This window comes from Candoia aspera, chromosome 2, assembly GCF_035149785.1.
Source record: "Candoia aspera isolate rCanAsp1 chromosome 2, rCanAsp1.hap2, whole genome shotgun sequence".
Classification (NCBI taxonomy): Eukaryota; Metazoa; Chordata; class Lepidosauria; order Squamata; family Boidae; genus Candoia; species Candoia aspera.
In genome coordinates, this window is record NC_086154.1 from 21,393,928 (window position 1) to 21,419,424 (window position 25,497).

Here is a 25,497-nt window from a genome sequence, read left to right on the forward strand (position 1 = left end):
ATTTTTTTTCTAAGATTCTATGCACTCATCCATCTAAGACTTTCATTTTTCCTGTCTGCCCCCTTCACTCAAACTATTTACTCTTCCTTTATATATTTATTTTATAATTTGATCTTCATTCATTCATTTTATGACCAAATCATATCACGCATTCATACTGGTCACCCATTTTTGTATTCTATCTACATTCATTTAGTACCTGTTGATTCTTGACCCCCTCTCTTATTTTACCCCAAATGCTGTTTAAGTTACCTATTTCCATTGCATTCAACCTTCTTTTTGGTTTTTCTTGATACACTCAAGTTTCCCTGCCATATAACAGTCACCAGTAACAGTAACACTTGATGTGTTAAACACATCAAGTTTTATTTGTTTTGACAATCATTCCTCGCAATAGGCCATATGTTACCCACTACCTTTCCATAATATTTGCACAACTTAAAAATTTTCCATCCACTTTTTTTATCTCTAGCAAACATTCTACCAAGATATGCAAATCCACCTATTTGCTGTACCATTTACAACTTTCAAGCAGTCACTCAGTTTTCCTTCTCAAGCATAACTGCCTTAATCTTCAATACCTTTACTTTCAGATACATAATCCTATTGGGGTTTGGCAACGCAGCATCATCTGCATCAAAAAGTGCATGTACATTCACATCCTGAACCACACGTCTCTAGGATCAACAAAAACATTCCTTATACATTCAGACATAACAATTAAACAATCAAGAGAATATACTTCCTTTTCTCATTCACTGTTCAACATTTAAGCATTCCCTAAGCATTCCATTTATTCTCAAATATGCTTAACCTACATCATATATATTTCACCACATGTAGCAGCCAATTCTCAACTCCATATTTGTGCAGAAGATTCCATAATTCAAGCCCATAGCATTGCTGTATACTTTCTCCAAATTAAAAAGTATAATAAACAAAGAGCAGAAATTTATTCTGCACAAACTGTGCCTGGCATAAAGCTACACACCCCTTCCCAAATTTTGCTTGATACATCTCATGCCCTTTCAGTCAGAACATTGCCAGATAACTCTACACAGACATTTGACATGCTAGTCCCCTTTAGTTTTTACATTACCTTTTGATACTTTTCCTTTTCCTTTGAAAAAGATAACAGTAACAGTGTGGCTTTAAAATTGGAGGAAGAAACATCAGTAACCTAAGCTATGCTGATGACACTACCTTGATAGCCAAAAATGCTATGGATCTGCAAGCTCTAGGAATAAAAGTCAAGGAACACAGTGAAAAAATGGAACTAAAGTTAAATATAAAGAAGACCAAACTAATGACAACAGGCAGAACAACCAGTCTTAGAATTGACAACAAAGATATTGAATTGATAGACAAGTTCTGTTTTTTAGGATCAACTACCAACAGCAAAGGAACAAACAGTCAAGAAATACTCTGCAGACTAGCACTTGATAAGAGTAATCATGAAAGCTTTGGATAATATATTTAGATGTCGTGATGTGTCTATACTACAAAGATCAATAGTGCAAGCAATGGTATTCCCTGTGACACTCCATGGAAGTGAAAGCTGGACTTTGAAGAAGCAGGATAGAAAGAGTAGGTGCTTTTGAAATTTGGTGTTTGAGAAAATCCTGGAAATAGCATGGACAGCCAAGAAAACAAACAACCAGAGTTCTCACTTGAGGCACAAATGACGAGACTCAACTTATCCTACTTCGGACACTTGTGAAGACCTAGCTCTTTGGAGAAGGCACTAATGCTGGGAAAGGTGGAAGGAAAGAGAAAAAGAGGATGACCAGCAGCAAGGTGGATGGACTCAGTTACAGGGGTGATGGGTGTACTGTTGAAAGACCAAGTTAGGGACAGATTGTCATGGAGAAAATCTATGTGCTCACTAAGAGTTGACACCAACTTAATGACACATAATGAATCAATCAAAGGCATTCTTCAAAATGCTAGATACAGATGAAGTCTTAAATGTTAAACAAGTCTCACAGATGCTTCATAAGGAAACTGTGTTAGTATTTTAACATTTCTATACCATTGATACCTATTGTCTTCCTGCTTTTCAGCAATCACACATTCTCATTTTTTTTTCTTGGACACTAGCATTTATAGTATTTTTCAGTTCCACTCCTTTATACATTATGATCATTTTCATACATTTTTCATCTAAACTACTCCTTCCACCCAAAATTATTTGGGATCAAAATTCACTTCATCCCAAATAATTTAATCACTTTGATTTTTAATTCTATTCTTTTAATCTTAACTATGCTTTGCTGTTCTGTGTTCCCACTTACACATACACAGCCAGCTTCTGCTACAAATGCAAGGTATTTATTGCACCATCCTTGTATCCTTCACTAATTCTCTCAATTCTTCAACATAAACAGTCAAATTAATCATGCTTTAGATTTATGTATATTCCTTTGCCATGTGTATGTATGAATAGATATGCATAAAATATGTATTTTTTTAAAAACCCAGACCTTTCTCTAAGCAGATACACTATAAATATTCACAATTTTCATTCATTTTTCAGTCTCTGAATGGTGTAATCACTTTTTCTGTACTCTCTCATCTTTATTGTACCCATCTATTCATGTCGCCCAGCAGAGTAATATTTTTCCCCTAGATCACATTCGTTCAGCAAGTTGCACATTTTTTTCCTGAAAACCCATCATCTGATTCTTCCATTATCACCACTTATTGGAGTAACTATGACCAAAGTATGGATTCTTACTGTCATGCAAATCCCTAACAATCTAAATGAAACCAATTCATATTTCCTGATATACATTTAAGCCTTTCATTCTTAACTGAACATAGCTTCATTTCACTGCATGTATTCATTAACTCCACTCCACAAGATCAGACCACCTTCATCCAGCTCTATTACATTCTTCCCTTTTATCTTAGCTTCATAGACACACCGCATATATTTTTAAAACTTTTTTCCTTGATTAATTCATACTGTTTCCCATTTACTCATCTAACATTCCAGGTTACAATCTGCCATGGGTGTTATCAGATACTGACTTCTACTACCCAGCATGGCTCTGGTCATTCAAGTATTTCACTTAATAATAAAGGAGAAAGTGTACATGAGGTTAGCAGCCTTCATTCTACCTCCTTCTCATGCAGCATTTCTTGCTAATAGTAAAGACAGTATCTGTCAGGTTTTGGCACATTTTGGCCAGGATCCCACAAGCACAACCAAAACCCAGTTTGATCCCACATGCTCACATTATTCTATGCAAGCTAGGATCTCTAAACCTGAGACTGCCCTGCAGACCAACATACTGTTGCCTGTATCTCACCAAGTAGGAGAAATATGCAGCATACTGTCTTAGGATGCAATAATATATATATATATATATATACACACTTTGTAAAACTATAAAACAGTAACAATAACATGAGGCAACAGTGTAGGACATTCAGCCACTTATGGCATCACTCAAATTAAAATGCCTGGGAATATTTGTTTTAAAGCAGCACCTTAATATTTTATTAGGCTGTTATATTCAAAACATCTGCATCTCTTCTGGATGATATTCTTTAAATAACCAGAAAGCCTTCTCTTTTATTTCTGCACAGCACCTTTCCCAAAACTCCATTCCATTCCTTCCTTCCTCCCTTTCTTCCTATTTTAGTACCACCCCTACTCCACCTGGGGATATCTCACCACAAACACAGGTGGACTGACATGTAAACCTGGTTTTCTTTCAGCTATTGGAACCCAAGAAACGTTGAAGTAAGACAAGCACCTTGAATTTGGTCTGGAGGTGAAATGGCAGCTACTAAAGCTATTTTACTATTAAAATCTGGAAGCTCTTACCAGCTAAACTGTTCTGGCAGCCATTTCTGTAGTTACAGCAGCTCTTGAGTCATAACTGAAGAAGAAGAGGTGGTGCAGCAACCCCAAAGCCCACAACCCTAACAAAAAAAGACCTCAGCCGTTACTGGGACACACAAGAGGGTCTTTGAAGATTATTTCAAAAATGCAGAGGTTTGTGGTATGCAAAGAGTAGAAGTACTCAAGCCAAGTTGGCAGGACAAAGAAAGAGAATACAGAATACAAGAGACCTTAAAGAAAGCTGCTGATACTCCTTTAGATTACTGGGATTGTGGTGGGGAGGGAACTGATATGGGATGTTTGTATGTGGTGGGATGACTGACTGGGTTGGAATGTTTCCATATCCACAGTTCCTAGAGCAGCGTTCCTCAACCTTGGCAACTTTAAGATGTCTGGACTTCAACTCCCAGAATTCCCCAGCCAGCCATCTTAAAGTTGCTATGGTTGAGAAACACTGTCCTAGAGTGTAATGTATGTTTGCTTAATGGCTAGAAAAGTTGCCTACCTGGACTGCAAACTAATATTGAGAAATACTATAGAGAGATAGTATCGATCCAAGAGTTCTTAAAAATTTAAATGTGAAATTCCTGATTTTCTAATTAAAATAGGTAACTTGTCTCTAGTGGCAAATGCAACACTAAGTCCTAAAAAGGAATCCAGGAAAGGAACAAGATTAGTTAATTTAATAATCACTGTTCTAGTAAGGTCATGAAAAGTGTTATTAAAGTTATTACGTATCTAGGACAGGTCTTGTTAAAAAAACAAATTACGACTTCCATAAAATTAAATGTGTCTCTCTAGCCTTTTAAAGTTTTAGAGAGTATCACCACTGTTAAGTCTGTAGATAATGGTGACCTGGTAGGCAGTGTTTACCCACACTTTCAAAAGATGTTCAAGGCAGTCTTTCACCACAGTCTTTTCCATAAATTTAGAAGTCACAGGAACAGAGAACAGTTCCTTTTATGGGACAGTAGCTCATTAAATAGCAAGTTATTATTAAAGCTCATTGTAATCGTGACAGAACTCAGAATAATTAACCAGTGAAGATGGAAAATTCTTCCCAATCCTGATGTCAGATTCCCTGATCAAAGGTTTCACAGAAACTCTTATAGGGCATCTCCCATTGTGTCACTCTCACAAGTTGCAGGATGGGAAGAAGATGGGAGGGTGTGTGTGAAGTTGGAATGTAAGGGGTTGTTTTGGCTATAAGCACGTCAAGGACAGGAGGTTGAGATACGACAGGAATACCACCTGGTTGGGAGGGGGAGTGACACGTTTCATGGGAAAGGGAACTAGCTAAGGGAATGTAGTTTAAAGTAGGTTTTGATGGGAAGTCTTTATTCGCAGCTTGCCTTCTGTACTGTACATTACACTTCAATAAAACAGTTCAAAGAAATCCCGTTTCTTGACTGTGTGCGTGAATGCCTGAATGAGCAGGTGCTGACATTAAGCTGCGAATCCATAATTCGAAAACTCTTCCTGAGCAAGCAATCAGCTGAGAGTCGACGAACCATGCCTAAACACGGGAAATCCCGGGCGAAGCAGCCATCGCCTCTGCCATCTTTGGAGAGAACCGTGTTGTATGCTAAAGTGGCAGAAGAAAAAATTGAGACAGAGGAGAGTTCGGGGAGCGGAGACAGCAAGGGCGAGGTGGAAACCTGGCTCAACCAGATGGAGTTGGAAAGTGCCCTCCACTCCCTAAATTTTGTGACAGAACCCCGGACGCCGAGCGTTATTATTGAAGAACCACCGGCGGCACTTTCCCAGGTAGGTGCCGGGGAAGGCGAGGCAAGACCTCCCCCACCTGTGGATGCACAAATAGGGGGTCGCATGGGACCATTCCAGATCCTAATGGAACTCCCCAAGACATCCGCAATCTGGAAGCTAGAATGTCTGCCATGGAAGTGGTCTTGCAGCAGGTATCGAGAACTCTGGAGACCATGGCGTACCCGTTGGCAGAAATCTCAACTCAGCTGTCGAGAGCAGAATCACCAATCGGGCGAGGGAGACGATGTACCCTAACACCAACCAGAGATTTCAAATTGCCCGTGAGATGCAGGTGGAACGGAGGCCACCCAGAAAGCCAAGGAGATGGAGGGAGAGTGCCAGCTGGCGGGGCAACCCAGGGCACAGCCCCAAAGGACATACAAGTCAAGTTTGATGGCAACCCAAGACAGTTGGCGTTTTTCCTGACCACCGTTTCCATATACATGAGTATGGTTCCTCGTTCCCCACGGAGTACAAGAAAGTTAGCCACGTGGGTGCCAGGCTCAGAGGGCCAGCTGCTGAGTGATTTGTGCAGTTGCACGATGTGAATGCCCCAGAACTGGGTAACCTGCGGCAGTACATGAAAGACCTGAGGGTCTGGTTCGAGGACCCACTGGATGAGAGCAAAAACCAGAATCCAACAGCTTAGGCAAGGGGGGCGGACCGTGGCAGAGTATGCCATCGAGTTCAAAGCCCTTGCTGGAAAAGTTATGGACTGGTCTGAAACCACTAAGATCGACTACTTTAAGGGGGGCTTGCAGCCAGAAATCTTAGATGGGCGCTCTGCCGGGGAGACCCCCCCCCTCTGAAAGATTGGATCTGCTTTGCAGGTGAGGTAGAGAACACCCAGTACCAGTTCCGCCGGCAGCTTCGGGCTCAAGCAATGGAAAAAAATACAGTAGCGCCAAGTCAATTTCCTTTTGCCCAGCAAAGACCTTTCCACGAGAGGGAGGATCGAAAAGACAAGACCGGAGGGTCCTGTGGAATTCAGAACAGAGACGTTAGCCATGCAGCTGGGGGGGCATAAGGAAACCTTGCAGCTCATTGTAGCCCCTATTGCCAACTACTCCATCATACTGGGACTCCCGTGGCTTAAAAGGAGAAAGCCACAGATTGATTGGGACTCAGGTGCTTTATTGTTTAACAATGTAGTTGGTAAATTTTTTTTGGTACTCCAACCGGGGGGGGGGGGGAGGTCGCTGGAACCCTTCTTAACCGCTCCCCCTCCCATCCCAGGCCGGGTGGGATAACCAAGTTTTTACTCCCTTCCGAAAGGCTGGGAGAGTGGGGGCCTGTCTAACCCCTGGGGTAGCTTGTTCCAAAGGGCGGGTACTATGGCAGAGAAGGCCCTCTTCCTGGACCCTGCCAATTGGCAATCCCTCGTGGACAGGGTCCTTAACATGCCCTCTATGCCTGACCAGATGGGATGTTATGTTATACTGTTACTGATGCTTTTTGGTGCATATATAAACTTATATTTGGTGTGTGTCTATGTGTATCTCTTTCTCTCCGTCCATGTATGTGTGTATGTGGTATAAATGTAATTATATATATATATGTATATATATATGTATATATATGTATGTATGTATATAAATATATGTATATGTGTATATATATATATATGTATATATATATATACACATACATACATACATACATATATATATAATATGATATAGACAGTGACTGAATAAAATTTCACTCATCTATGTAACTGTGGAGAGCTATATGCTACAACCCAATTACTCTTAGCAAGTATACATATAGATTTTCTCCAGGACAATAGTCCAGTTCTTTTTCCTTCCATCTGTCCCAGCATTACAGATTTCACCAGAGAGATAGGTTTGTGCATGGTATGTCCAAAGTATGATAATCTGAGCCTCATCCTTTGTGCCTGAGGTGATTGATTTGTTCTAAGATTCATTTGTTTCTTTTCAAGGTATTCTTGTTTCAAGGTATTGTTACTGGCACTGTTCTGATCTTTGCAGGTATGGGCACATCCCAGTATCTGAATATATTTCCCAAGGCCTTAATTGCTACTCTATCAAGTGCTAGTCTGAAGTGTATTTCTTGACTGATTGTTCCATGGTTGATCCTAAAAGACAGAAACTACCACTACAGTATCTTCGTTGTCAATTCTAAGGCTGGTTGCTGTTGTCATTACGTTAGGCTTCTTTATCTTTAATATTAGCCTCATTTTTCACTGTGCACCTTGTTTTCATTACTAGATTATCTCGATTATCTAGTATTAAAGGTTCTAAGTAGGGAATATCTTCTAAGGTATCTTGGATGTTGATATCTCTACTATACATTTTCAGTATAATCCATCTTATTTTGATCTTCTTTGAAGCAGTTACTATCTACTCACTGATATCCTTTAGCATACCAATTCAAGGTTAGAACCTCTTTCTGAATTCAGAGACCTTTTCGAAGACTTTCCTTGTTTTTCCATGTCTGCTTCTATCTTCAGTGTCTTTACAGATGTTGGGGTAATACTGCTTCTTGTCTCTTCTAATAGCTCTCAGAAATTCTTTGTTCAGTTGCTATGTGAGATCTTTGTCTTTCTCCTGTCTTTTCTTCTCTTTTTGGCAATTTCCACTCTTCTAACACCCAGTTTGCTTTCCTGTTTCTTGTTCTTTATCTATTTTTATTTATTTATCTATCAAATTTCGTCACCGCCCACCTCCCTCAAAAGATGGCAGTCTCTTTTCACATTCATCCTTAACTTCTTTAAATTCATCCCATGGTTCCTCTGGCTCCCTATCAACGAGGTACAGGATTTCAAAGTGATTCCTGAAGTTCTCAAGATCATGCTGTACAGATCGGTTAGCTTTCTTCTTTCTCTCTCTCTTAACTCGCAACATGAACATGAGCAGTTTGTGATCTTTTCCATAGTCAGCCCTGGCCACATCTTTGCTGTTATAACTGAGTTCTTCCACCTCCTTATATCAATAACATAATCAACCTGATTTCTGTGCACTCTATCTGGTGATCTCCATGTATACAGGTGTTGTTCTGGTTGTTTGAAGAGTGTGCTAGCAACTCTCCCAGGAACACTGCCCCAACGAGGCAGTACAGCAGGACTTGGGGAAGGTGAACTCTGTACATGCATAATATATCACAGTTGTGTTATTATTCCCAAACTCTAGCTACTAAGCAAGCCCTATCCTTCTGTTTCTGCAGTAACTGCTGTTAAAACAAATAGATAGGACATCTCATATAAGCAAGTCCTGTATGCTTTATTCATGATGGCATTCTTGCGTGGTAGAAAACTTAAGCTCAGCTTTGTGAGGAATTATGGATGCTTTTGCAGATTTCCTTGTTGGTTGATCAAATCTGCCACAGAACAGGATGCAAAAAAATGGAACAATTTATGTCTAGTTGAAAAGAAATGCCAAAGAGAACAAATGAAACAAATGAAACATACAAGCACCATAATTTTTTGTATAATAATAAAGCAAAGCTTGGAAGATTTTCATAGTTTTATAAAGTGAAAGGAGGGAGGTAGAAATACACACACACTCCAGGATAGTTATACAACTCCGTCCAGAGTTGTCCAGAGTCGTTAGTTATACAAAGCTGCCCAGAGTCGTAGTGTATGAGATGGGTGGCAGAGAAATTTGATAAACTCATATGCAGAGCTGTGTTTATCACAATAAAGGTACTAGCCAAGAGGGAGAAATTAATTTCATCAGCACTACCAAATGCTGTCCTCTTCAACATACCCCCGAAAGAAACCATCTGTAACCTTGATAACAGAGGTTCATGTGTTCAATCATTTTTCAAAATAGTCAGCAACTGTACAAGTACATATTAAAGAATATTTCTATGTAATATGACTAAGCAGTGGAAGAGAGCTAGTGCGATGTAGGAATTAAGGTGCTGAACTAGTATTAGCAAGTTCTAGTCCACCGTAGGCCATGGAAGAACCCTGGGTAACTTTGGACCAGTCTCTCTCAGGACTTCCCTACCACACAAGAAGGCTATTGTGGGGTAAATAGGAGGAGGTCTAGAGTGTTGAAAAGGCAGAATATAAATCTAACACATAAACAAGTATTAAGGAAAATTGTGGAATCCTTCTTCTCAAAGATAGAGACATACATTGAAATGACGATACTGCTCCTGAATTATACCATACGGATTAAAGGGGTAAAGTTTGCATATCTGAATACTTCCCATGAAAAAACTTCCACTAACATCCCTCCTACCATTAACCCCATCTGCCAATATTCAGGTGTTACCTAAAATCAATGTTATTCTGGTAGGCTTTTGAGGTTTCTTAATTTTACCTCTCTTTTCATTTTATGTTTTAGGAATTCTCCAATTCTTTATCATGTTTTGTTTCATTTTCTGAATGTTATTGTTCTTACTTTTTTGCTGATTGTTAACAGTTTTTATGCCATGGATGAAAAGAGAATAAACTTTTTATGTAATGATTATATGTGTGTTTGTGTGTGTGTGTGCTCTCTTTCTCTCTCTCACACACACACAATTAAAATCTATGGTCAGGCTGTTTTTCCCATAGGGCACATTTGAGCATACAGTCTCCTCTTCATCATCCACAAATACACAACGCACAAGTATGATTGAAAAGCAGTATTTACTCATCATCTGCTGAATGTATAAATAAGAGCAGACTGCATAATTGTTGGTAATGCTTTAATTCTAATCACCCTACTAACAGAAAGGCGACAGGGTGAGTGGAGAGATGAGGGCCACAACCTGCGTGTGTAATCCTTCTTCTTCCTGGCTGATCAAATAACCAGGACAGAATTGGTTCCATGGTTAAGAGAGGTAATCACTGCCACTTTCAACAGTAATGTGTTCCCTCCACCTAAAGGAGGTACCAATAACACTTTCCCTGAAGAAGACATTTCTTGATACAAGAGACCTGTAGAACTACGCACCAGTTCCAAATTTTCATTTTATAGGACCATACTGCTCTTCAGACCCAGATATATTTGGATTTGTCATGTTCACTGATTCAATGTAGTTTATACATCGTAACGTTTCACATGCCATGGCGCTGATGCGCATTTCTGTTTGGGAGGGAGCTGCTGTGAGACCTTGTACCAAGCTCTGTATGTGAAATCAGTACAATGGAATGTGTTTGTGTTATGTGCTCTGTTCAAGGCCTTTTCCCGCAGACCATCAGAAACCGTTAGGAGCACCTGGGATTGTGGACTTGAGAAGACTCTACGGAGGGAGGGATTTCATTTGCACCAAAGGTTTTTAGTTTGAATTTGGCGCGCTTTCATCATTCTCAGCTTTCTCTGTGATCCTGCATACTATTCTTTAATAAATCAGATATCTTTGAATTCTTGCTCATGAGTCTGATGGTGTTTTAGAATAGGCAACCATTACAGGATTATACTGATTTTCTGGACCTTTAATTTGGCTTCTGTCCAGACTATGGTACCAAAACTGCTCTGCATGCCTTGTTAAATGACCTGTGAGAGATACTAGATGCAGCAGTGCAGCTTTATTTAATTCTCCTGAACCTCTCAGTGGATTTCAGTATCACCAACCACAACATCCTTCTCGAATACCTGGTCAGACTGAGCTTTGGGAGCACTGTTTAATAGTAACTCCAGCCCTTCCTGTTGATTTTGCTAAAAAATTACTGTTTGATACTTAAGCCGTTGACTTACGGTATTCTACAGGGTTCCATCAATATCTATATGAAACTGTGATAGAGATAATCTGGGTATCATCAGTATGCTTAGGATGCCCACTCTGTTGCTCTTTATTGTCCAGTTCCAAAAAATCAATTGGCTACATTCAATAATGGGCTGGAAGAGAAAGGATAACCTGAAATTGCATCAGTCAAGATGGAGGTGCTGTTGATAACCAGGAAACTAGACCTTGGAGACAGAGGGTCAGCCTGTTTGGGATAGGCTTGAATGCCATCCCACCCCTCCAAAGGCAAGTTCCCAACCTCAACATGCTTCTTGAACTTCAGCTGTCACTACAGGTGGCAGTTGAAACAAGGAGAGTTTTGGCATAATTATACCTGCTATGGCAGCTATACATGTAGTCCTCGACTTACGACCATTTGTTCAGTGACCGTTTGAAGTTATGACGGCACTGAATAAATTGTGGTTACAACCAGTCCTTGGAGTTCCAGCCATCCCAGCACCATTCATATTTACGACAGGTTGCCAAGTGCCCCACAATCATATGATTGCCATTTGCAACCTACCATGCTGGCTTCCCCAGAAAGTCAAAGGGGAGGCTGGCAGGGAAGATTGCAAGTTGCTGGGGTAAGTCTCCCCCACCTGCACATCCTCCCCTAGCCCCTCCTCACTCACACTGTGCCAGCCACTCATGCACCCTTGCACACCTTCCCTGACCTGTGCTGCACGCCCTACATCCTTCCTGACCTGTGCAGTGCCTCTCACAGACCCTCCCTGACCTGCGTGGTGCCTCTCATGCAGCCCCGCACAACCTCCTTGACCCTCCCCGATGGTGCCTCTCACGCAACCCTGCACACCCTCCCTGACTGCGCACAGTCCATGGGGAAGCTGGCAGGGAAGGTCACAAGTCACTCCGGTAAATCCCTTGCACTCTTCCCCACCCAGCAGCAGCCACCCCTGGCCCTTAGGCCATTCACACACCCACTCCACCCCTGGCCCCGCCACACTTGTACCTTACCTGCCTGCTGGCCTGCTTGCAAACCATCTGGGACTCCCTCAATGACTTGTATCCTTGCTTAACAACAGCAATGGGGATTGCCGGGATTGCCATCGCTTAGCGATGAGATCACATGACGTTGCGCTTTATGACCACATCACTTAGCAACAGAAATTCCGGTCCCAATTACCATCATTAACCAAAGACTACCTGTAACTATCAAAATTGAAAGGAGATTTTTCTCAAAAGGGAACCAATCATATCACAAATTTGTCCACCAATATAAGCATCATAAGCAGTTGGAGTCAAATTGGGAATTTATACACTTTGTTTTTTGGCTAAAATCAAGGCATATGATTACTGGTACAAAATCAATGCTATGGAAACTGGCAGACTCCTAAAATTGTGTCTGATAGAACAGACTAAATCTCAATTAGATTATTAAACCTCCTGGACTGCACAACTCACAAACTATATCAGGAGTTGTGGTCTCCCTCTCTCTTGTCCAATTGTCTCTGGAAAGTAAGTTAAAAAGACTGCTGTACAACAAATTTTGGATATAGAAGCTCAGAGAGATATAGCTACCCTCAGTAAGGCCAGCACACTGAAATGGATGAGCTACTATAAACAAATTACAAAATACATAAACACAAAAATGCTCAAGCATCTTAGGGGGGTATTTACTTGAGCTGGATTTGAGCAGCTGGCCACAATGGAACATGGAAGATTTAACCAAGTTCCTTACGAAAGCGTACATGTATTTGTGGAGCTCGAGACAGAGGACACAGCTCATATATTACTTGAATGCCAACTGTGTAAGAAAAAAAAGATCAGTATCTTGGATCACACATTAGACGAACGGCCTATTGGGATTCATACATTAAAACAACATATTTCATATGCGGTCAGAACCCAAATATTACATATCACACGGCCTTTTATCTGAACAAAACAGTACAATTAAGAACTGCATATGTGGATCTGATTGGGGTAAATTGTAGGGGTGATGCAGAAATATGATTTGTATTTCCTTTTAGTTCGGCCTTTTATTCTATTTTGTTAGACATGGTCTTGTTCTGCATTTTGTATTATTCTGATAGGGCCTTATGGCTAATCAGTAAAGTATTATTATTACAAACTTCATCAAAAATTCTGAGAAACATATAATCATACCTGCCATTTGTTACTACATTACAATGTAAATAACACATCAAGGGAAAAATCACAGATCTCAATACCTAAACATAAAAAGAAATTATATAAACTCTTTTACAATGATGCAGATACCTCTTAAAGAGTATGTAGGTGGGGAAATTGATGTTAAATACTATTTTCACAAATTCTATTATTAGAATTGTAACTTAATATCAAGATATCTTCTGCAAATACAGTGGCGTTTGCTAACGAAAGGCTGGCAAATGCGTTATTTTCTAGGGTGTGTGTCTGAGTGACTGAAATGGGAGATCCTTGATTTTTATAGAATATGAAGTGTTTCAACTCCTAGGTCGGTGGTTCGAATCCGTGCGGCGGGGTGAGCTCCCGTTGCTAGTCCCAGCTCCTGCCAACCTAGCAGTTCGAAAACATGCAAATGTGAGTAGATTAATAGGTACCGCTTCAGCGGGCAGGTAACGGCGTTCCCTGTAGTCATGCCGGCCACATGACCACGGAAGTGTCTACAGACAAACGGCGGCTCTTCAGCTTTGAAACGGAGATGAGCACCGCCCCCTAGAGTCAGACACGACTGGACTTAATGTCAAGGGAAACCTTTACCTTTACCTTTAAAGGCCTATGCTATTTGTTTACAGGAATACTACAAAATTCTTCAGATACAGTAACATGCCTTCCAGCCAAGTAGTTCATTAAGAAATCAATGCCGAACTTTATAAAAATGTCTATAATGCTTCTAGGGCATCATTACCAATGAATTTCCTTATTGAATACGACAGATGGGATTAACATCTGGTTCTTTTATAGTATACAGAGTCCAAGAGAAAATGGCTAGCTAGGAACCTACTGCAGTCAATCCTCAGATAACAACCAAAGTAACTTTGATAAGGCAGATAATTTGAATGAAAGACAGTGCAGAGTTTGGAAGAGAGTTTGTGTTCCATTCCACCGTATGATCCAATATCTGAGTTACTGATTTACAAACTTTTAATTTACCACAAACTGCAGAAACCTTCAGACAGAAAACAATATTTGAATGTCATACCATTTTGAAGTGGCTTGTTCTACTTAGTTTGCAAATAAGAGTTTCTAATGTATAACATGAAACTAGGTGGACTTCCAGTGCACTTCAACCCCAAAACAGAAAAACAAGTAAGTTGCAGTACACAGGATTCCTTGGAGATCTTCACGAAGTCACCGAGTCAAGCTCACAACTGAAGAGACTTTCTCTTTTTATTAAGTTGGACATTTAAATTATTTTAATGATGAGACCCGTATGGGATAGTAGTTAAGATGCTGGACTAGAGCAGGGAGACCCCAAGTTTTAGCCCTTCTTTTTGCACGGAAACCAGCTGGGAGCCTTGGGCCAGTCATCCTTTCTCAGCCCTAATCACCATCAGGCTCTGTGACGAGCTTGCTGATCATCGCTTCATGCATTTATCACTTTTCCATGTGAATTGCAGCAAGCGCAGTGCAAAACAGGTGGACCCTCCAACCAAGCAGGACAAACATTAGGAACAACAATGTATGAATTCCTTTCAACTATTGCCTTTGTACAAATGATGTATAGGGACAAGATCTCAGTCTAAGTTATGTGGAAAAAGTGAGAGTTAAGAACGCAGAACACCTGCCCGAGTCTAGGTGCACAAGATTAAAAGCACCCAAATGCAATCTTTAGGAATTTACCAATAATGCATCAGACTTTTTCTTTTATAACTCCACTTTACAACTGCATTATTTCAGTGACTAGAAATCATTTCTGTATGAGTTTATTTGATGGGAGAAATATGTGGTTATTTCAATGTTTTATATACAGTATTCTAAACAGACATAAGGGGAGAGAAGAGAGGGACAAATATAACACATTGAAGGTAACCACTGAGTTTCTGAGTTTCTATAGAAGCAGATGAAAGTATTTATTTAAAATGCGTTTCACTGCCTTTTCTTGGAAGAGTTCAAGGCTAATAAAATTAATAAAACCCAAAACTCACAATCTAAAAGCAAGGTTTACATTGTAATAAAAATATTAGAACACTGAAACGTGATTTTACTTGTGTCCTTGGTCCCTAGGGTGATCACTTCCAAACTGTAGAGAGTAAGGAAGATACCCTTAACAGAGATATGGAGGCTCCATTGCCTAGGCAAAAGTGGCTGAAGCATTTTTTAAGTCCACAACACGATAACATTGGGAGGTAGCTCAGGCAGACACCTCCCTAATTCCCTGAACTTTTAGGAGGAGAAGGAGGTACAGCACAACCGGACTTGCAAGATTCTGTAATTATAGCCAATCACAATAAAAGTAGTTTTAGCCCTCTGTGGAGTTGATTTCCTGGTCTAGTCTACCTGGTGGGGCTGACATAAATAATCTATTGGCACTGGATTTTCCAGGCACTTTCGCTGTTAACAAAATAAAGCAAACGATCTGTTAAAAACAAGAATACATAAATCAAGGCCAAAAACAAATTTATCTCACTGTTTAAAAGTGTCTAAAGTAATTATTTGAAGTCTGTTCCTAAAGTCAGGAACTGGTCACCTGACTACTATTTATAATAATAAGTTTATTCATATATTTTCATTATGACCAACATGCTTAAATCTTCTAATTTTCAAAGAAATATAAAGGGTCTAAAAACAACCACCAAATAAACGTAATTATTCTATGTCAACTTGATTACGTGCTATTCTTTAACCTAAAAGCAGTTACTAGTTAATTAATATCAGCCAGTACTAATTCATTTGATCTAGTATCTACAGTGCATCAAACATGATAGTAAGTTCAGTATTATCTTACAGTAACTCAGCTGAGAAATCTTGTCCCAATGGCACATAAATCTGAAGTACCAAAAATTGCTGGATCAGTCCAACTAAAACAGAAGAAAGGAAATAAATTAAGAACAACATGAATATTTATTGACTATTTTCATATTTCTCAAGATTTATGAACTATTAAAAAGAAAAAAAAAGAAGAAAAATAAACCAAACTTAATTATTTTTGAAATATGTTCTTTTCTTAAAATCAAATTGTGCTTCGGGTGGAACTTCAACAAAACATGGAATCTAATCACTTTATTTACAGTTTCTTAAATAAAGCGCATGATAATTGAACTTACAGATGACCAACATAAACTTTATTTGAACCACTTAAACAATTAATGCCACAGTAAAATCAAGTTTAGAAAAGCTGTGGGCAAGTGAGAGTTTAATCTACTCTGAACATTCAAAATGAAATGGGTAATTTAAGTTGGAAATGTAACAGCAAAGGTTCTTGTAAAACCAAAACCCACTTGCAAGCAAAAATGGCTTCCAGGAATAATGCCTGAACAAAACCTGAATTTATTGCCCTTGAGGCTGCTTTAGTCATTGTGAACCTTAATGTAACTGACACTCTAGATATCTACCTGTCTGCCTGCTTTGGTTAGTCAATGGGAGTTGGGTGGCATACACATTATTATTATTATTATTGCTCTCTATTTAAAAATAGTAATTTTATTTGTTACTCCTTGAATCCTCTATTAGGTTACCTTCACTATCTTTCAGTCTTTCAGTACTTGCTTAATCCCCTTGATAACACCTACCTGTTAATAATTCCTGGCCCAGTGCCTTGCTTTCACAAGATTTTCACAACAACTACATAAAATGTCCTCACCAAAGCACATCATGTGAAGTAGAACACATGGCTTTGGCATTTACAGAAAACAGTAAGTAATGGGAAAGCTTTATCCTTCATACATATTTATTAAAATCATGTTTTCACAAAATTAGAATTTTAGACATTATACTTGATATTTCTTTTCCTGACTACTGAAAGCTCAGATAATTATAAGTTGTCTCTCAACCTCTTCCTCCTAAGGCCAGCTATGTTTTGTTATAGTGAATTGTAAAATACTGCCTGACTGTAGTGCAAAGGAATGACCACATGTATGGTAGTATCTAAAATTTAAATATTTTAACCTAAAATTTAGGTTTTAAGTAAGCAAGGAAATGGATCGATCAATTATCACAACCTATGAAGAGTAATCTGTGAATATCAATTTTTGGAGGATATACCAAGAAGACCATCTTCCATTTTTAAGTCTTTCAGAAGATTGGTCTGTTCACTACTTAGAACAGAACGTTGGGCAAGATGGACCTTTAAACTGATTATACTGGGCTCTTCTTCTATTCTTATGAAAAATAACTGTGAGAAAAGTAAGTTTGCTACATTTTTTTTTGCCTTTCCCAGGGTCAACGAATCACAGGAATTCAATTTGAAAGGACTATGTTAAGAGTATTTAGTGTGAGAACAGCAAGGAAAAAAAAATTCTATTCTAATCACCAGGTTGAAGAACTATTGGATATATGATAGATGTATAGCCTGATTTTTTTCCTTCATGATTACTTGACTATAAGCAGCTTTCAAGCATGGCTCAAGAGGAAGGGAGGCAGTTTTAGCAGCAGAACTCAGAACTTTACAGATCCCAGGTTTAATTCCTTGTATTTCCAGATGCAGAAAGAAAACTCTGGAGAACCACTTGCTGTCAGTCACTCAACAGTGAGCTAGATGGACATGGCTTATCTCATTTTAGAAAACTTTCCCTTATTCCCTGTCTTGCTGTAAAAATGTTGTAATCTCTTTAATCTACACCAAAAATCATCTTTCAAGAACAGTGAATAGAGCGACAGACTCATATAAATATTATGAGCAACCTTTAATCTTTCCCGATTTTTAGTCCTTATATAATTTTTAAACCTGCAAATCTTATTTTAATGCTTTGATTTTAAATATGCAGAATAAAGGTGTAAATAAATGCAAAGCAGGAACAGTCAGAATGTTTTTCCATTTCAGTCAAGAAAAATTGTAATTCAAATTTAAACTGCTTCAAACATAAAAAATCACAATATAGCCTTAGTAAATAAGAATTCCCAAATTAAACTTAAGCACTTTGTCTTAAATAGGTCAGTAATTTAAATATTTCTCATGAAAGGTACACTATTTAGATTTTTTTTAAAAAGTAGCAGAAATGTAATAGTAGGCCATACAACACTTTTAAAGTAGGATGTAGGTAACGTGTCCAGACAAATTGAAAAATTTAAACTTGGCTCCAAATATAGTAAAAATTATTTATAGAGGGAGAGAATTCACAAACAGAACATGCTGGGAAGAAGGCTTCATTTCCTGTTAGCGAGTAACATGAAACATATGATCTGAAAATTATAATTCAGCAACAACAGAGAGCCACAGGCTGCTCCGTCCTGCCGATGAAAAGTGAGGTCCTAAAACGCACACTCCTTGAAAAAGTTTTGCTGGTGATGGATCTGCAAGTTTACCCCAAGTTACAGCAGAAAGAAGTAATTTTCTTGCATGGCCAGTTATGTCCTCAAATGGTATACTGCTATGGAAGACTCCAGTAATTGTGGAACACACACATTTAAAATTGGTTAATGAACTTGTGATTTATGGTTTTGATGATTAGACAGGATAGATTATAGAAAGAATAATAATATGATGTTTTGTTCCAGAGAAAGGTTAAAATGTATTGTACTTATAACTAGGTAAAGGTAAAGGTTTCCCTTGACGTAAAGTCCAGTCGAATCCGACTCTAGGGGGCGGTGCTCATCTCCGTTTCTAAGCCTTGGAGCCGGCGTTGTCATAGACACTTCCGGGTCATGTGGCCAGCATGATGACTCGGAACGCCGTTACCTTCCCGCTGAAGCGGTACCTATTGATCTACTCACATTGGCATGTTTTCGAACTGCTAGGTGAGCAGGAGCTGGGACGAGCAACGGGAGCTCACCCCACCGCGCGGTTTCGAACCGCCGACCTTCCGATCGACAGCTCAGCGGTTTAACCCGCAGCGCCACCGCGTCCCTTGTACTTATAACTACTGTGACGAATATTGGAACCCACCCTTATATCTTTTCTTTCTTTTCTAGTTTTAACTTTTTCTTTTCTTGCAGTTTTTGCTTTTTCTTTGATTTCTTCCTTTCCCCTTTTTCTTTCTTACTTTATATTAGTTTGTGTTAGCTTTTGTTTTCTTGTTTAAAAGCTTTAATAAAAATTATTTTAAAAAATTGGTTAGTCTGTATGCGTGCCTCACTGGTAAAACTCTAAGCGCATGCTAAATTCCTTGTAGTAGAAGGATTTCCAGTCTATCTCAATGAAGTCAGAACTCTATGCAATTATCTGTTAGAAAATGTTGAGAGAGCAGACTAAGACTGTTCTCATGGCAGCAATGGTGTTAGATGCTTCTTGTCCAAAAGAATGGCAGTAGTACCTATTTTTTAAAAAATATCCCTCTAAATTTTTGTTTCCAGAAATATAACCAATTCTTTGTTGTTTATTTGTTTAGTCGCTTCCGACTCTTCGTGACTTCATGGACCAGCCCACGCCAGAGCTTCCTGTCGGTCGTCAACACCCCCAGCTCCCCCAGGGACGGGTCCGTCACCTCTAGAATATCATCTATCCACCTTGCCCTTGGTCGGCCCCTCTTCCTTTTGCCCTCCACTCTCCCTAGCATCAGCATCTTCTCCAGGCTGTCCTGTCTTCTCATTATGTGGCCAAAGTAGTTCAGTTTTGCCTTTAATATCATTCCCTCCAGTGAGCAGTCTGGCTTTATTTCCTGGAGGATGGACTGGTTTGATCTTCTGGCAGTCCAAGGCACTCTCAGAATTTTCCTCCAACACCACAGTTCAAAAGCATCGATCTTCCTTCGCTCAGCCTTCCTTATGGTCCAGCTCTCGCAGCCATATGTTACTACGGGGAACACCATTGCTTTAACTATGCGGGCCTTTGTTGTCAGTGTGATGTCTCTGCTCTTAACTATTTTATCGAGATTTGTCATTGCTCTTCTCCCAAGGATTAAGCGTCTTCTGATTTCCTGACTGCAGTCAGCATCTGCAGTAATCTTTGCACCTAGGAATACAAAGTCTTTCACTGCTTCTACATTTTCTCCCTCTATTTGCCAGTTATCAATCAAGCTGGTTGCCATAATCTTGGTTTTTTTGAGGTTTAGCTGCAAGCCAGCTTTTGCACTTTCTTCTTTCACCTTCATCATAAGGCTCCTCAGTTCCTCTTCACTTTCAGCCATCAAAGTGGTATCATCTGCATATCTGAGATTGTTAATGTTTCTTCCAGAAATTTTAACTCCAGCCTTGGATTCCTCAAGGCCAGCTGTCGCATGATGTGTTCTGCATACAAGTTGAATAGGTAGGGTGAGAGTATACAGCCCTGCCGTACTCCTTTCCCAATCTTAAACCAGTCCGTTGTTCCGTGGTCTGTTCTTACTGTTGCTACTTGGTCGTTATACAGATTCTTCAGGAGGCAGACAAGATGACTTGGTATCCCCACCACTAAGAACTTGCCACAATTTGTTATGGTCCACACAGTCAAAGGCTTTAGAATAGTCAGTAAAACAAAAATAGATGTTTTTCTGAAACTCCCTGGCTTTTTCCATTATCCAGCGGATATTGGCAATTTGGTCCCTAGTTCCTCTGCCTATTCTAAACCCAGCTTGTACATCTGGCAATTCTCGCTCCATGAATTGCTGAAGTCTACCTTGCAGGATCTTGAGCATTACGTTACTGGCATGTGAAATGAGTGCCACTGTTTGATAGTTTGAACATTCTTTAGTGTTTCCCTTTTTTGGTATGGGGATATAAGTTGATTTTTTCCAATCTGATGGCCATTCTTGTGTTTTCCAAATTTGCTGGCATATAGCATGCATTACCTTGACAGCATCATCTTGCAAGATTTTGAACAGTTCAGCTGGGATGCCGTCGTCTCCTGCTGCCTTGTTATTAGCAATGCTTCTTAAGGCCCACTCAACCTCACTCTTCAGGATGTCTGGCTCTAGCTCACTGACCACACCGTCAAAGCTATCCCCGATATTGTTATCTTTCCTATACAGGTCTTCTGTATATTCTTGCCACCTTTTCTCGATCTCTTCTTCTTCTGTTAGGTCCTTGCCATCTTTGTTTTTGATCATACCCACTTTTGCCTGGAATTTACCTCTGATGTTTCTAATTTTCTGGAAGAGGTCTCTTGTCCTTCCTATTCTATTGTCTTCTTCCACTTCCGCGCATTGCTTGTTTAAAAATAATTCCTTATCTCTTCTGGCTAACCTCTGGAATTTTGCATTTAATTGGGCATATCTCCCCCTATTCCTGTTGCCTTTTGCTTTCCTTCTTTCTTGGGCTACTTCTAGTGTCTCAGCAGACAGCCATTTTGCCTTCTTGGTTTTCTCTTTCTTTGGGATGTATTTTGTTGCCGCCTCCTGAACAATCTTGCGAACTTCTGTCCAGAGTTCTTCCGGGACCCTATCTACTAAGTCCAGTCCCTTAAATCGATTCTTCACCTCCACTGCATATTCCTTAGGAATATTAGTGAGCTCATATCTAGCTGATCTGTGGGTCTTCCCTAATCTCTTTACTCTGATCCTAAATTGTGCAAGAAGAAGTTCGTGATCGGAACTACAGTCTGCTCCAGGCCTTGTTTTTACCGACTGTACAGATGTCTGCCACCTTTGGCTGCAAAGGATGTAGTCAATCTGATTTCGGTGTTGTCCATCTGGTGAAGTCCATGTATAAAGCCGTCTCTTAGGTTGTTGGAAGAGAGTGTTTGTTATGCAGAGTGAATTGTCTTGGCAAAATTCTATCAGCCTATGTCCTGCTTCATTTTGTTCTCCCAGGCCATGCTTACCTGTAATTCCTGGTGTCATTTGACTGCCCACCTTACCATTCCAGGCTCCTGTGATGAAAATAACATCTCTTTTAGGCATGTTGTCCAGTAGGTGCTGCAGATCCTCATAGAACTGTTCTACTTCAGCTTCTTCAGCATTTGTGGTTGGGGCGTATATTTGGATCACTGATGTTAGATGGCTTGCCCTGAATTCCAATTGAGATCATTCTGTCGTTTTTTGGGTTGTACCCAAGCACTGCTTTAGCCACTTTGCTATTAATTATGAAGGCTACTCCATTTCTTCTGTGGTCCTCTTGTCCACAGTAGTAGATCTGGTGGTCATTTGATGTGAAGTGGCCCATTCCGGTCCATTTCAGTTCACTGACGCCCAGAATGTCTATCTTTAATCTTGACATCTCACCAATAACCACATCCAATTTGCCCTGGCTCATAGATCTTACATTCCAGGTTCCAATGGTGTGTTGATCCTTAGAACATCGGATTCGCCGTTCACCACCAGCACCGTCGGCCACTAGCCGTCCTTTCGGCTTTGAGCTAGCTGCGTCATCACGTCTGGGGCTAGTTGAGCTCATCCTCTGTTCCTCCCCAGTAGCATTTTGACCATCTTCCGACCTGGGGGTCTCATCTTCTGATGGTATACCGATATACCTCTGGTTGTACTGATCCATTTAGTTTTCACGGCAAGAATACTGGGGTGGGCTGCCATTACCTTCCCCAGGGATCGGATTTAGTCTGACCTCTCTGTCATGACCTTCCCATCTTGGGTGGCCCTTCACGGTTTAGCTCATGGCATCATTGAGGTGCTCAAGCTCCAGCACCACGACAAGGTAACGATCCTTTGCTGAAGAACCAATTCTTAAGTAATTTAAATGGCCCATTTCCTAGATCCTTTGCAAAATGCAATCTGACATAGGGTTAGGGTTATTTTTAAGGAATGTTAAGTACAGGAAAATAATTGTATTTACTGAAAACTATTGTATATGAAATTACACATTGACTTATTGTTATTGATACTGTACCAAAAAATAGTGGCATTATAGTGAACAATGATGTGACTATCTGATAGGAATATTTCTTCCATCTGAATTCCTAGAATTCTCAACTTATTTACAAATGACACTAGACAAAAACACTATTAGTGTTCAGCCATTGTTTTCAGTGCTTATTTTGTATACGTAGTCCTTGACTTATGACCACAACAGGGACCGGAATTTACATTGTAAGCCGTTATGGTTGTAAATTGAGTCATCCTGTGACTGGGCCTGATTTTACGACTATTTTTACAATGGTCGTTAAGTGAATCCAGCTTCCCTAATGGGCGTTTTTTGCTGGAAAATGACAAAAAATGCAGCAAAACGTGATCATGTGACACTGCAATCGGTCACAAATGTGAGCTGGTGGCCAAGTACCAAAAATGTGATCATGTGACTGTGGGGGGGTAGTGCAGTGTTTTGTGATGCTTGGAAGGGCTTTACAGGCTGTAAAGCACCCATTCTGAGGCTGTCATAACTTCGGACTATTGTTAAATGAACAGTTGTAAGTCAAGGACTGCCAGTAACGCAAAAGTGCTCAACTCTGCTTGCAAGTCATATTATAGCACTCTGATTGTACTTCCAGCTAAGATACTGATGGCTTGCCTATGAATTTAAGGACAAAGGAAAATCAATCTCTTCTTATTATGGAACTCTATAGTCTCCATTTTGCAGGCCATGTGTAAGCACTAGGTCCATGTGAAGACGTGTATACTGCAAGTGAGGGTAGACTGCTCATTGCCAATCATGACAGGTGATGTTCAAGACAAAAGCAGATATTTAAAAGAGCATTTTTTCAGAAAGTGGTCAAATTGCATTGGTTCTGCTTGTTGAGGAAGGAAAGGGCTACATTTTCACAACCTGGAAACTACAGTATTCATTAAGTACAAGCATTTTCATATAACAAAAGATACCTGGGATTCCACACAATAAATAACCTTGTTGAGCTATCTACTGTTCACTGAGGGCACTCAATAAAGATTTATGATAAAGATTTCCTTTCAAACAAAGGAAATTATGAGAAAACAAATTTTGAGAAAAAATAGTGAGGTACATATCTGTGACAAACTTGTATGTACATCTGAAAAATTCAGTTTAAGAATTAAGACTTTGTAACCCTGAAAAACACATGAAACAGATAATTATGGTTCTTTTTACAGTAAGCACAGAAAGATATTAAAGACCCTCATCAATGAATACATCTTTCAAGTTGACAAAATTCTTATATCCTGTTAAACATGTCAACAAGAAAACGTTACGAAAATAAGCTTTACAAATTGCTACATTTGCTTCTATAGGAAGGGGTATCTCACTCTTAAATCCAGATCATGTGCATGCCTAAACTATGCACTTTTTAAAAATAATTCTGTCCCACTTTTCTCCTAAAGCAAGGAATTTATTGTCTGACTGTGACTGCAGCTCAATGTTTTGTTCAGAAAAGTACCCACCTAGCCAAGAAAGGCAAATATAAACTGTTAGAAGAAAGCCTGGGAGCTAAAGAACTGGCTTGATTGGTCCTTCTAGTAAACAAATGTTTTGTGAATGGTCATGCCCCTTATGAAACCAATCTTGCAAGGAGGCAAAAGTCTCCCATGGCAGCCATTTTTCTGAGAATGCCCAAAGAGTTTTTGTAAGTGTGCTGTATTTGTGCCTTTAACAAAAACGTAACACAATGAGTGAGTGTAGAGTAGCTTTTTTATTTCCTTCTACTGCCTTTGCCCGCTCTTCAACCTTTCTTGTGCTTATTTTTGTACAACCTGGTAATAAATATTTCTTTGCTTCAGGACTTATTTAAGTAAGTGGCCAGCATCACAGGGCATCAGAAGCTTGTCTGGATTCTAATGGAGAGTTAGTGCAGTGGTGCCTGTGAGTATGTACACTTCAAGGCCTCCTTTTCCACTTGTATTACAAGGGAATTTATCCCAGCATGGGAAATGCTGGGAACAGAAGCTTCATTTGTATTGGGCTGCAAATGGGATGGTGGATTGCTCTAAGAAATGGTAAGTTGAAGAAATACTTCTTGTTACACCATGCGGGTAGGAAGCCCTAACGATTTATAATATTCTTTTTTTTTTCCCAGACACTGCAGTTCCAAATCACAGTGAAGAATTTTTGTCAAGGGCTAGAATATACTCCTCACCTTGCAGGAATGCTGTGTTTCAATATTATTCACTTTGGAAGCATATGCAAATTTTGGGAGACACTATAGAAAAGTCTGTCGTAGAATTCAAAAGGTCATCAACAGTGAATTTTAGTCAATACCTGTTGACACGATGACAGGTTTGTAATCAGTATAAGAGACAGAAAATAAAGGAAAGCCTTTTGAAGAAGTCTGAACCTATGCTAGAAAAAAAATTAATATATGC

At 39.6% G+C, this 25,497-nt stretch overlaps 1 protein-coding gene across 1 annotated transcript in view; it reads right to left on the bottom strand.

The window, feature by feature from the left end:
• The window catches only part of CFAP20DC (CFAP20 domain containing), a 213,288-nt gene that overhangs the window by 158,365 nt on the left and 29,426 nt on the right, over positions 1 to 25,497 (bottom strand). The window contains exon 5 of the mRNA XM_063291508.1: positions 16,215 to 16,287. Within this exon, the coding sequence (XP_063147578.1) occupies positions 16,215 to 16,287 (73 nt within the window). The remainder of the gene's footprint in view (positions 1 to 16,214; positions 16,288 to 25,497) is intronic.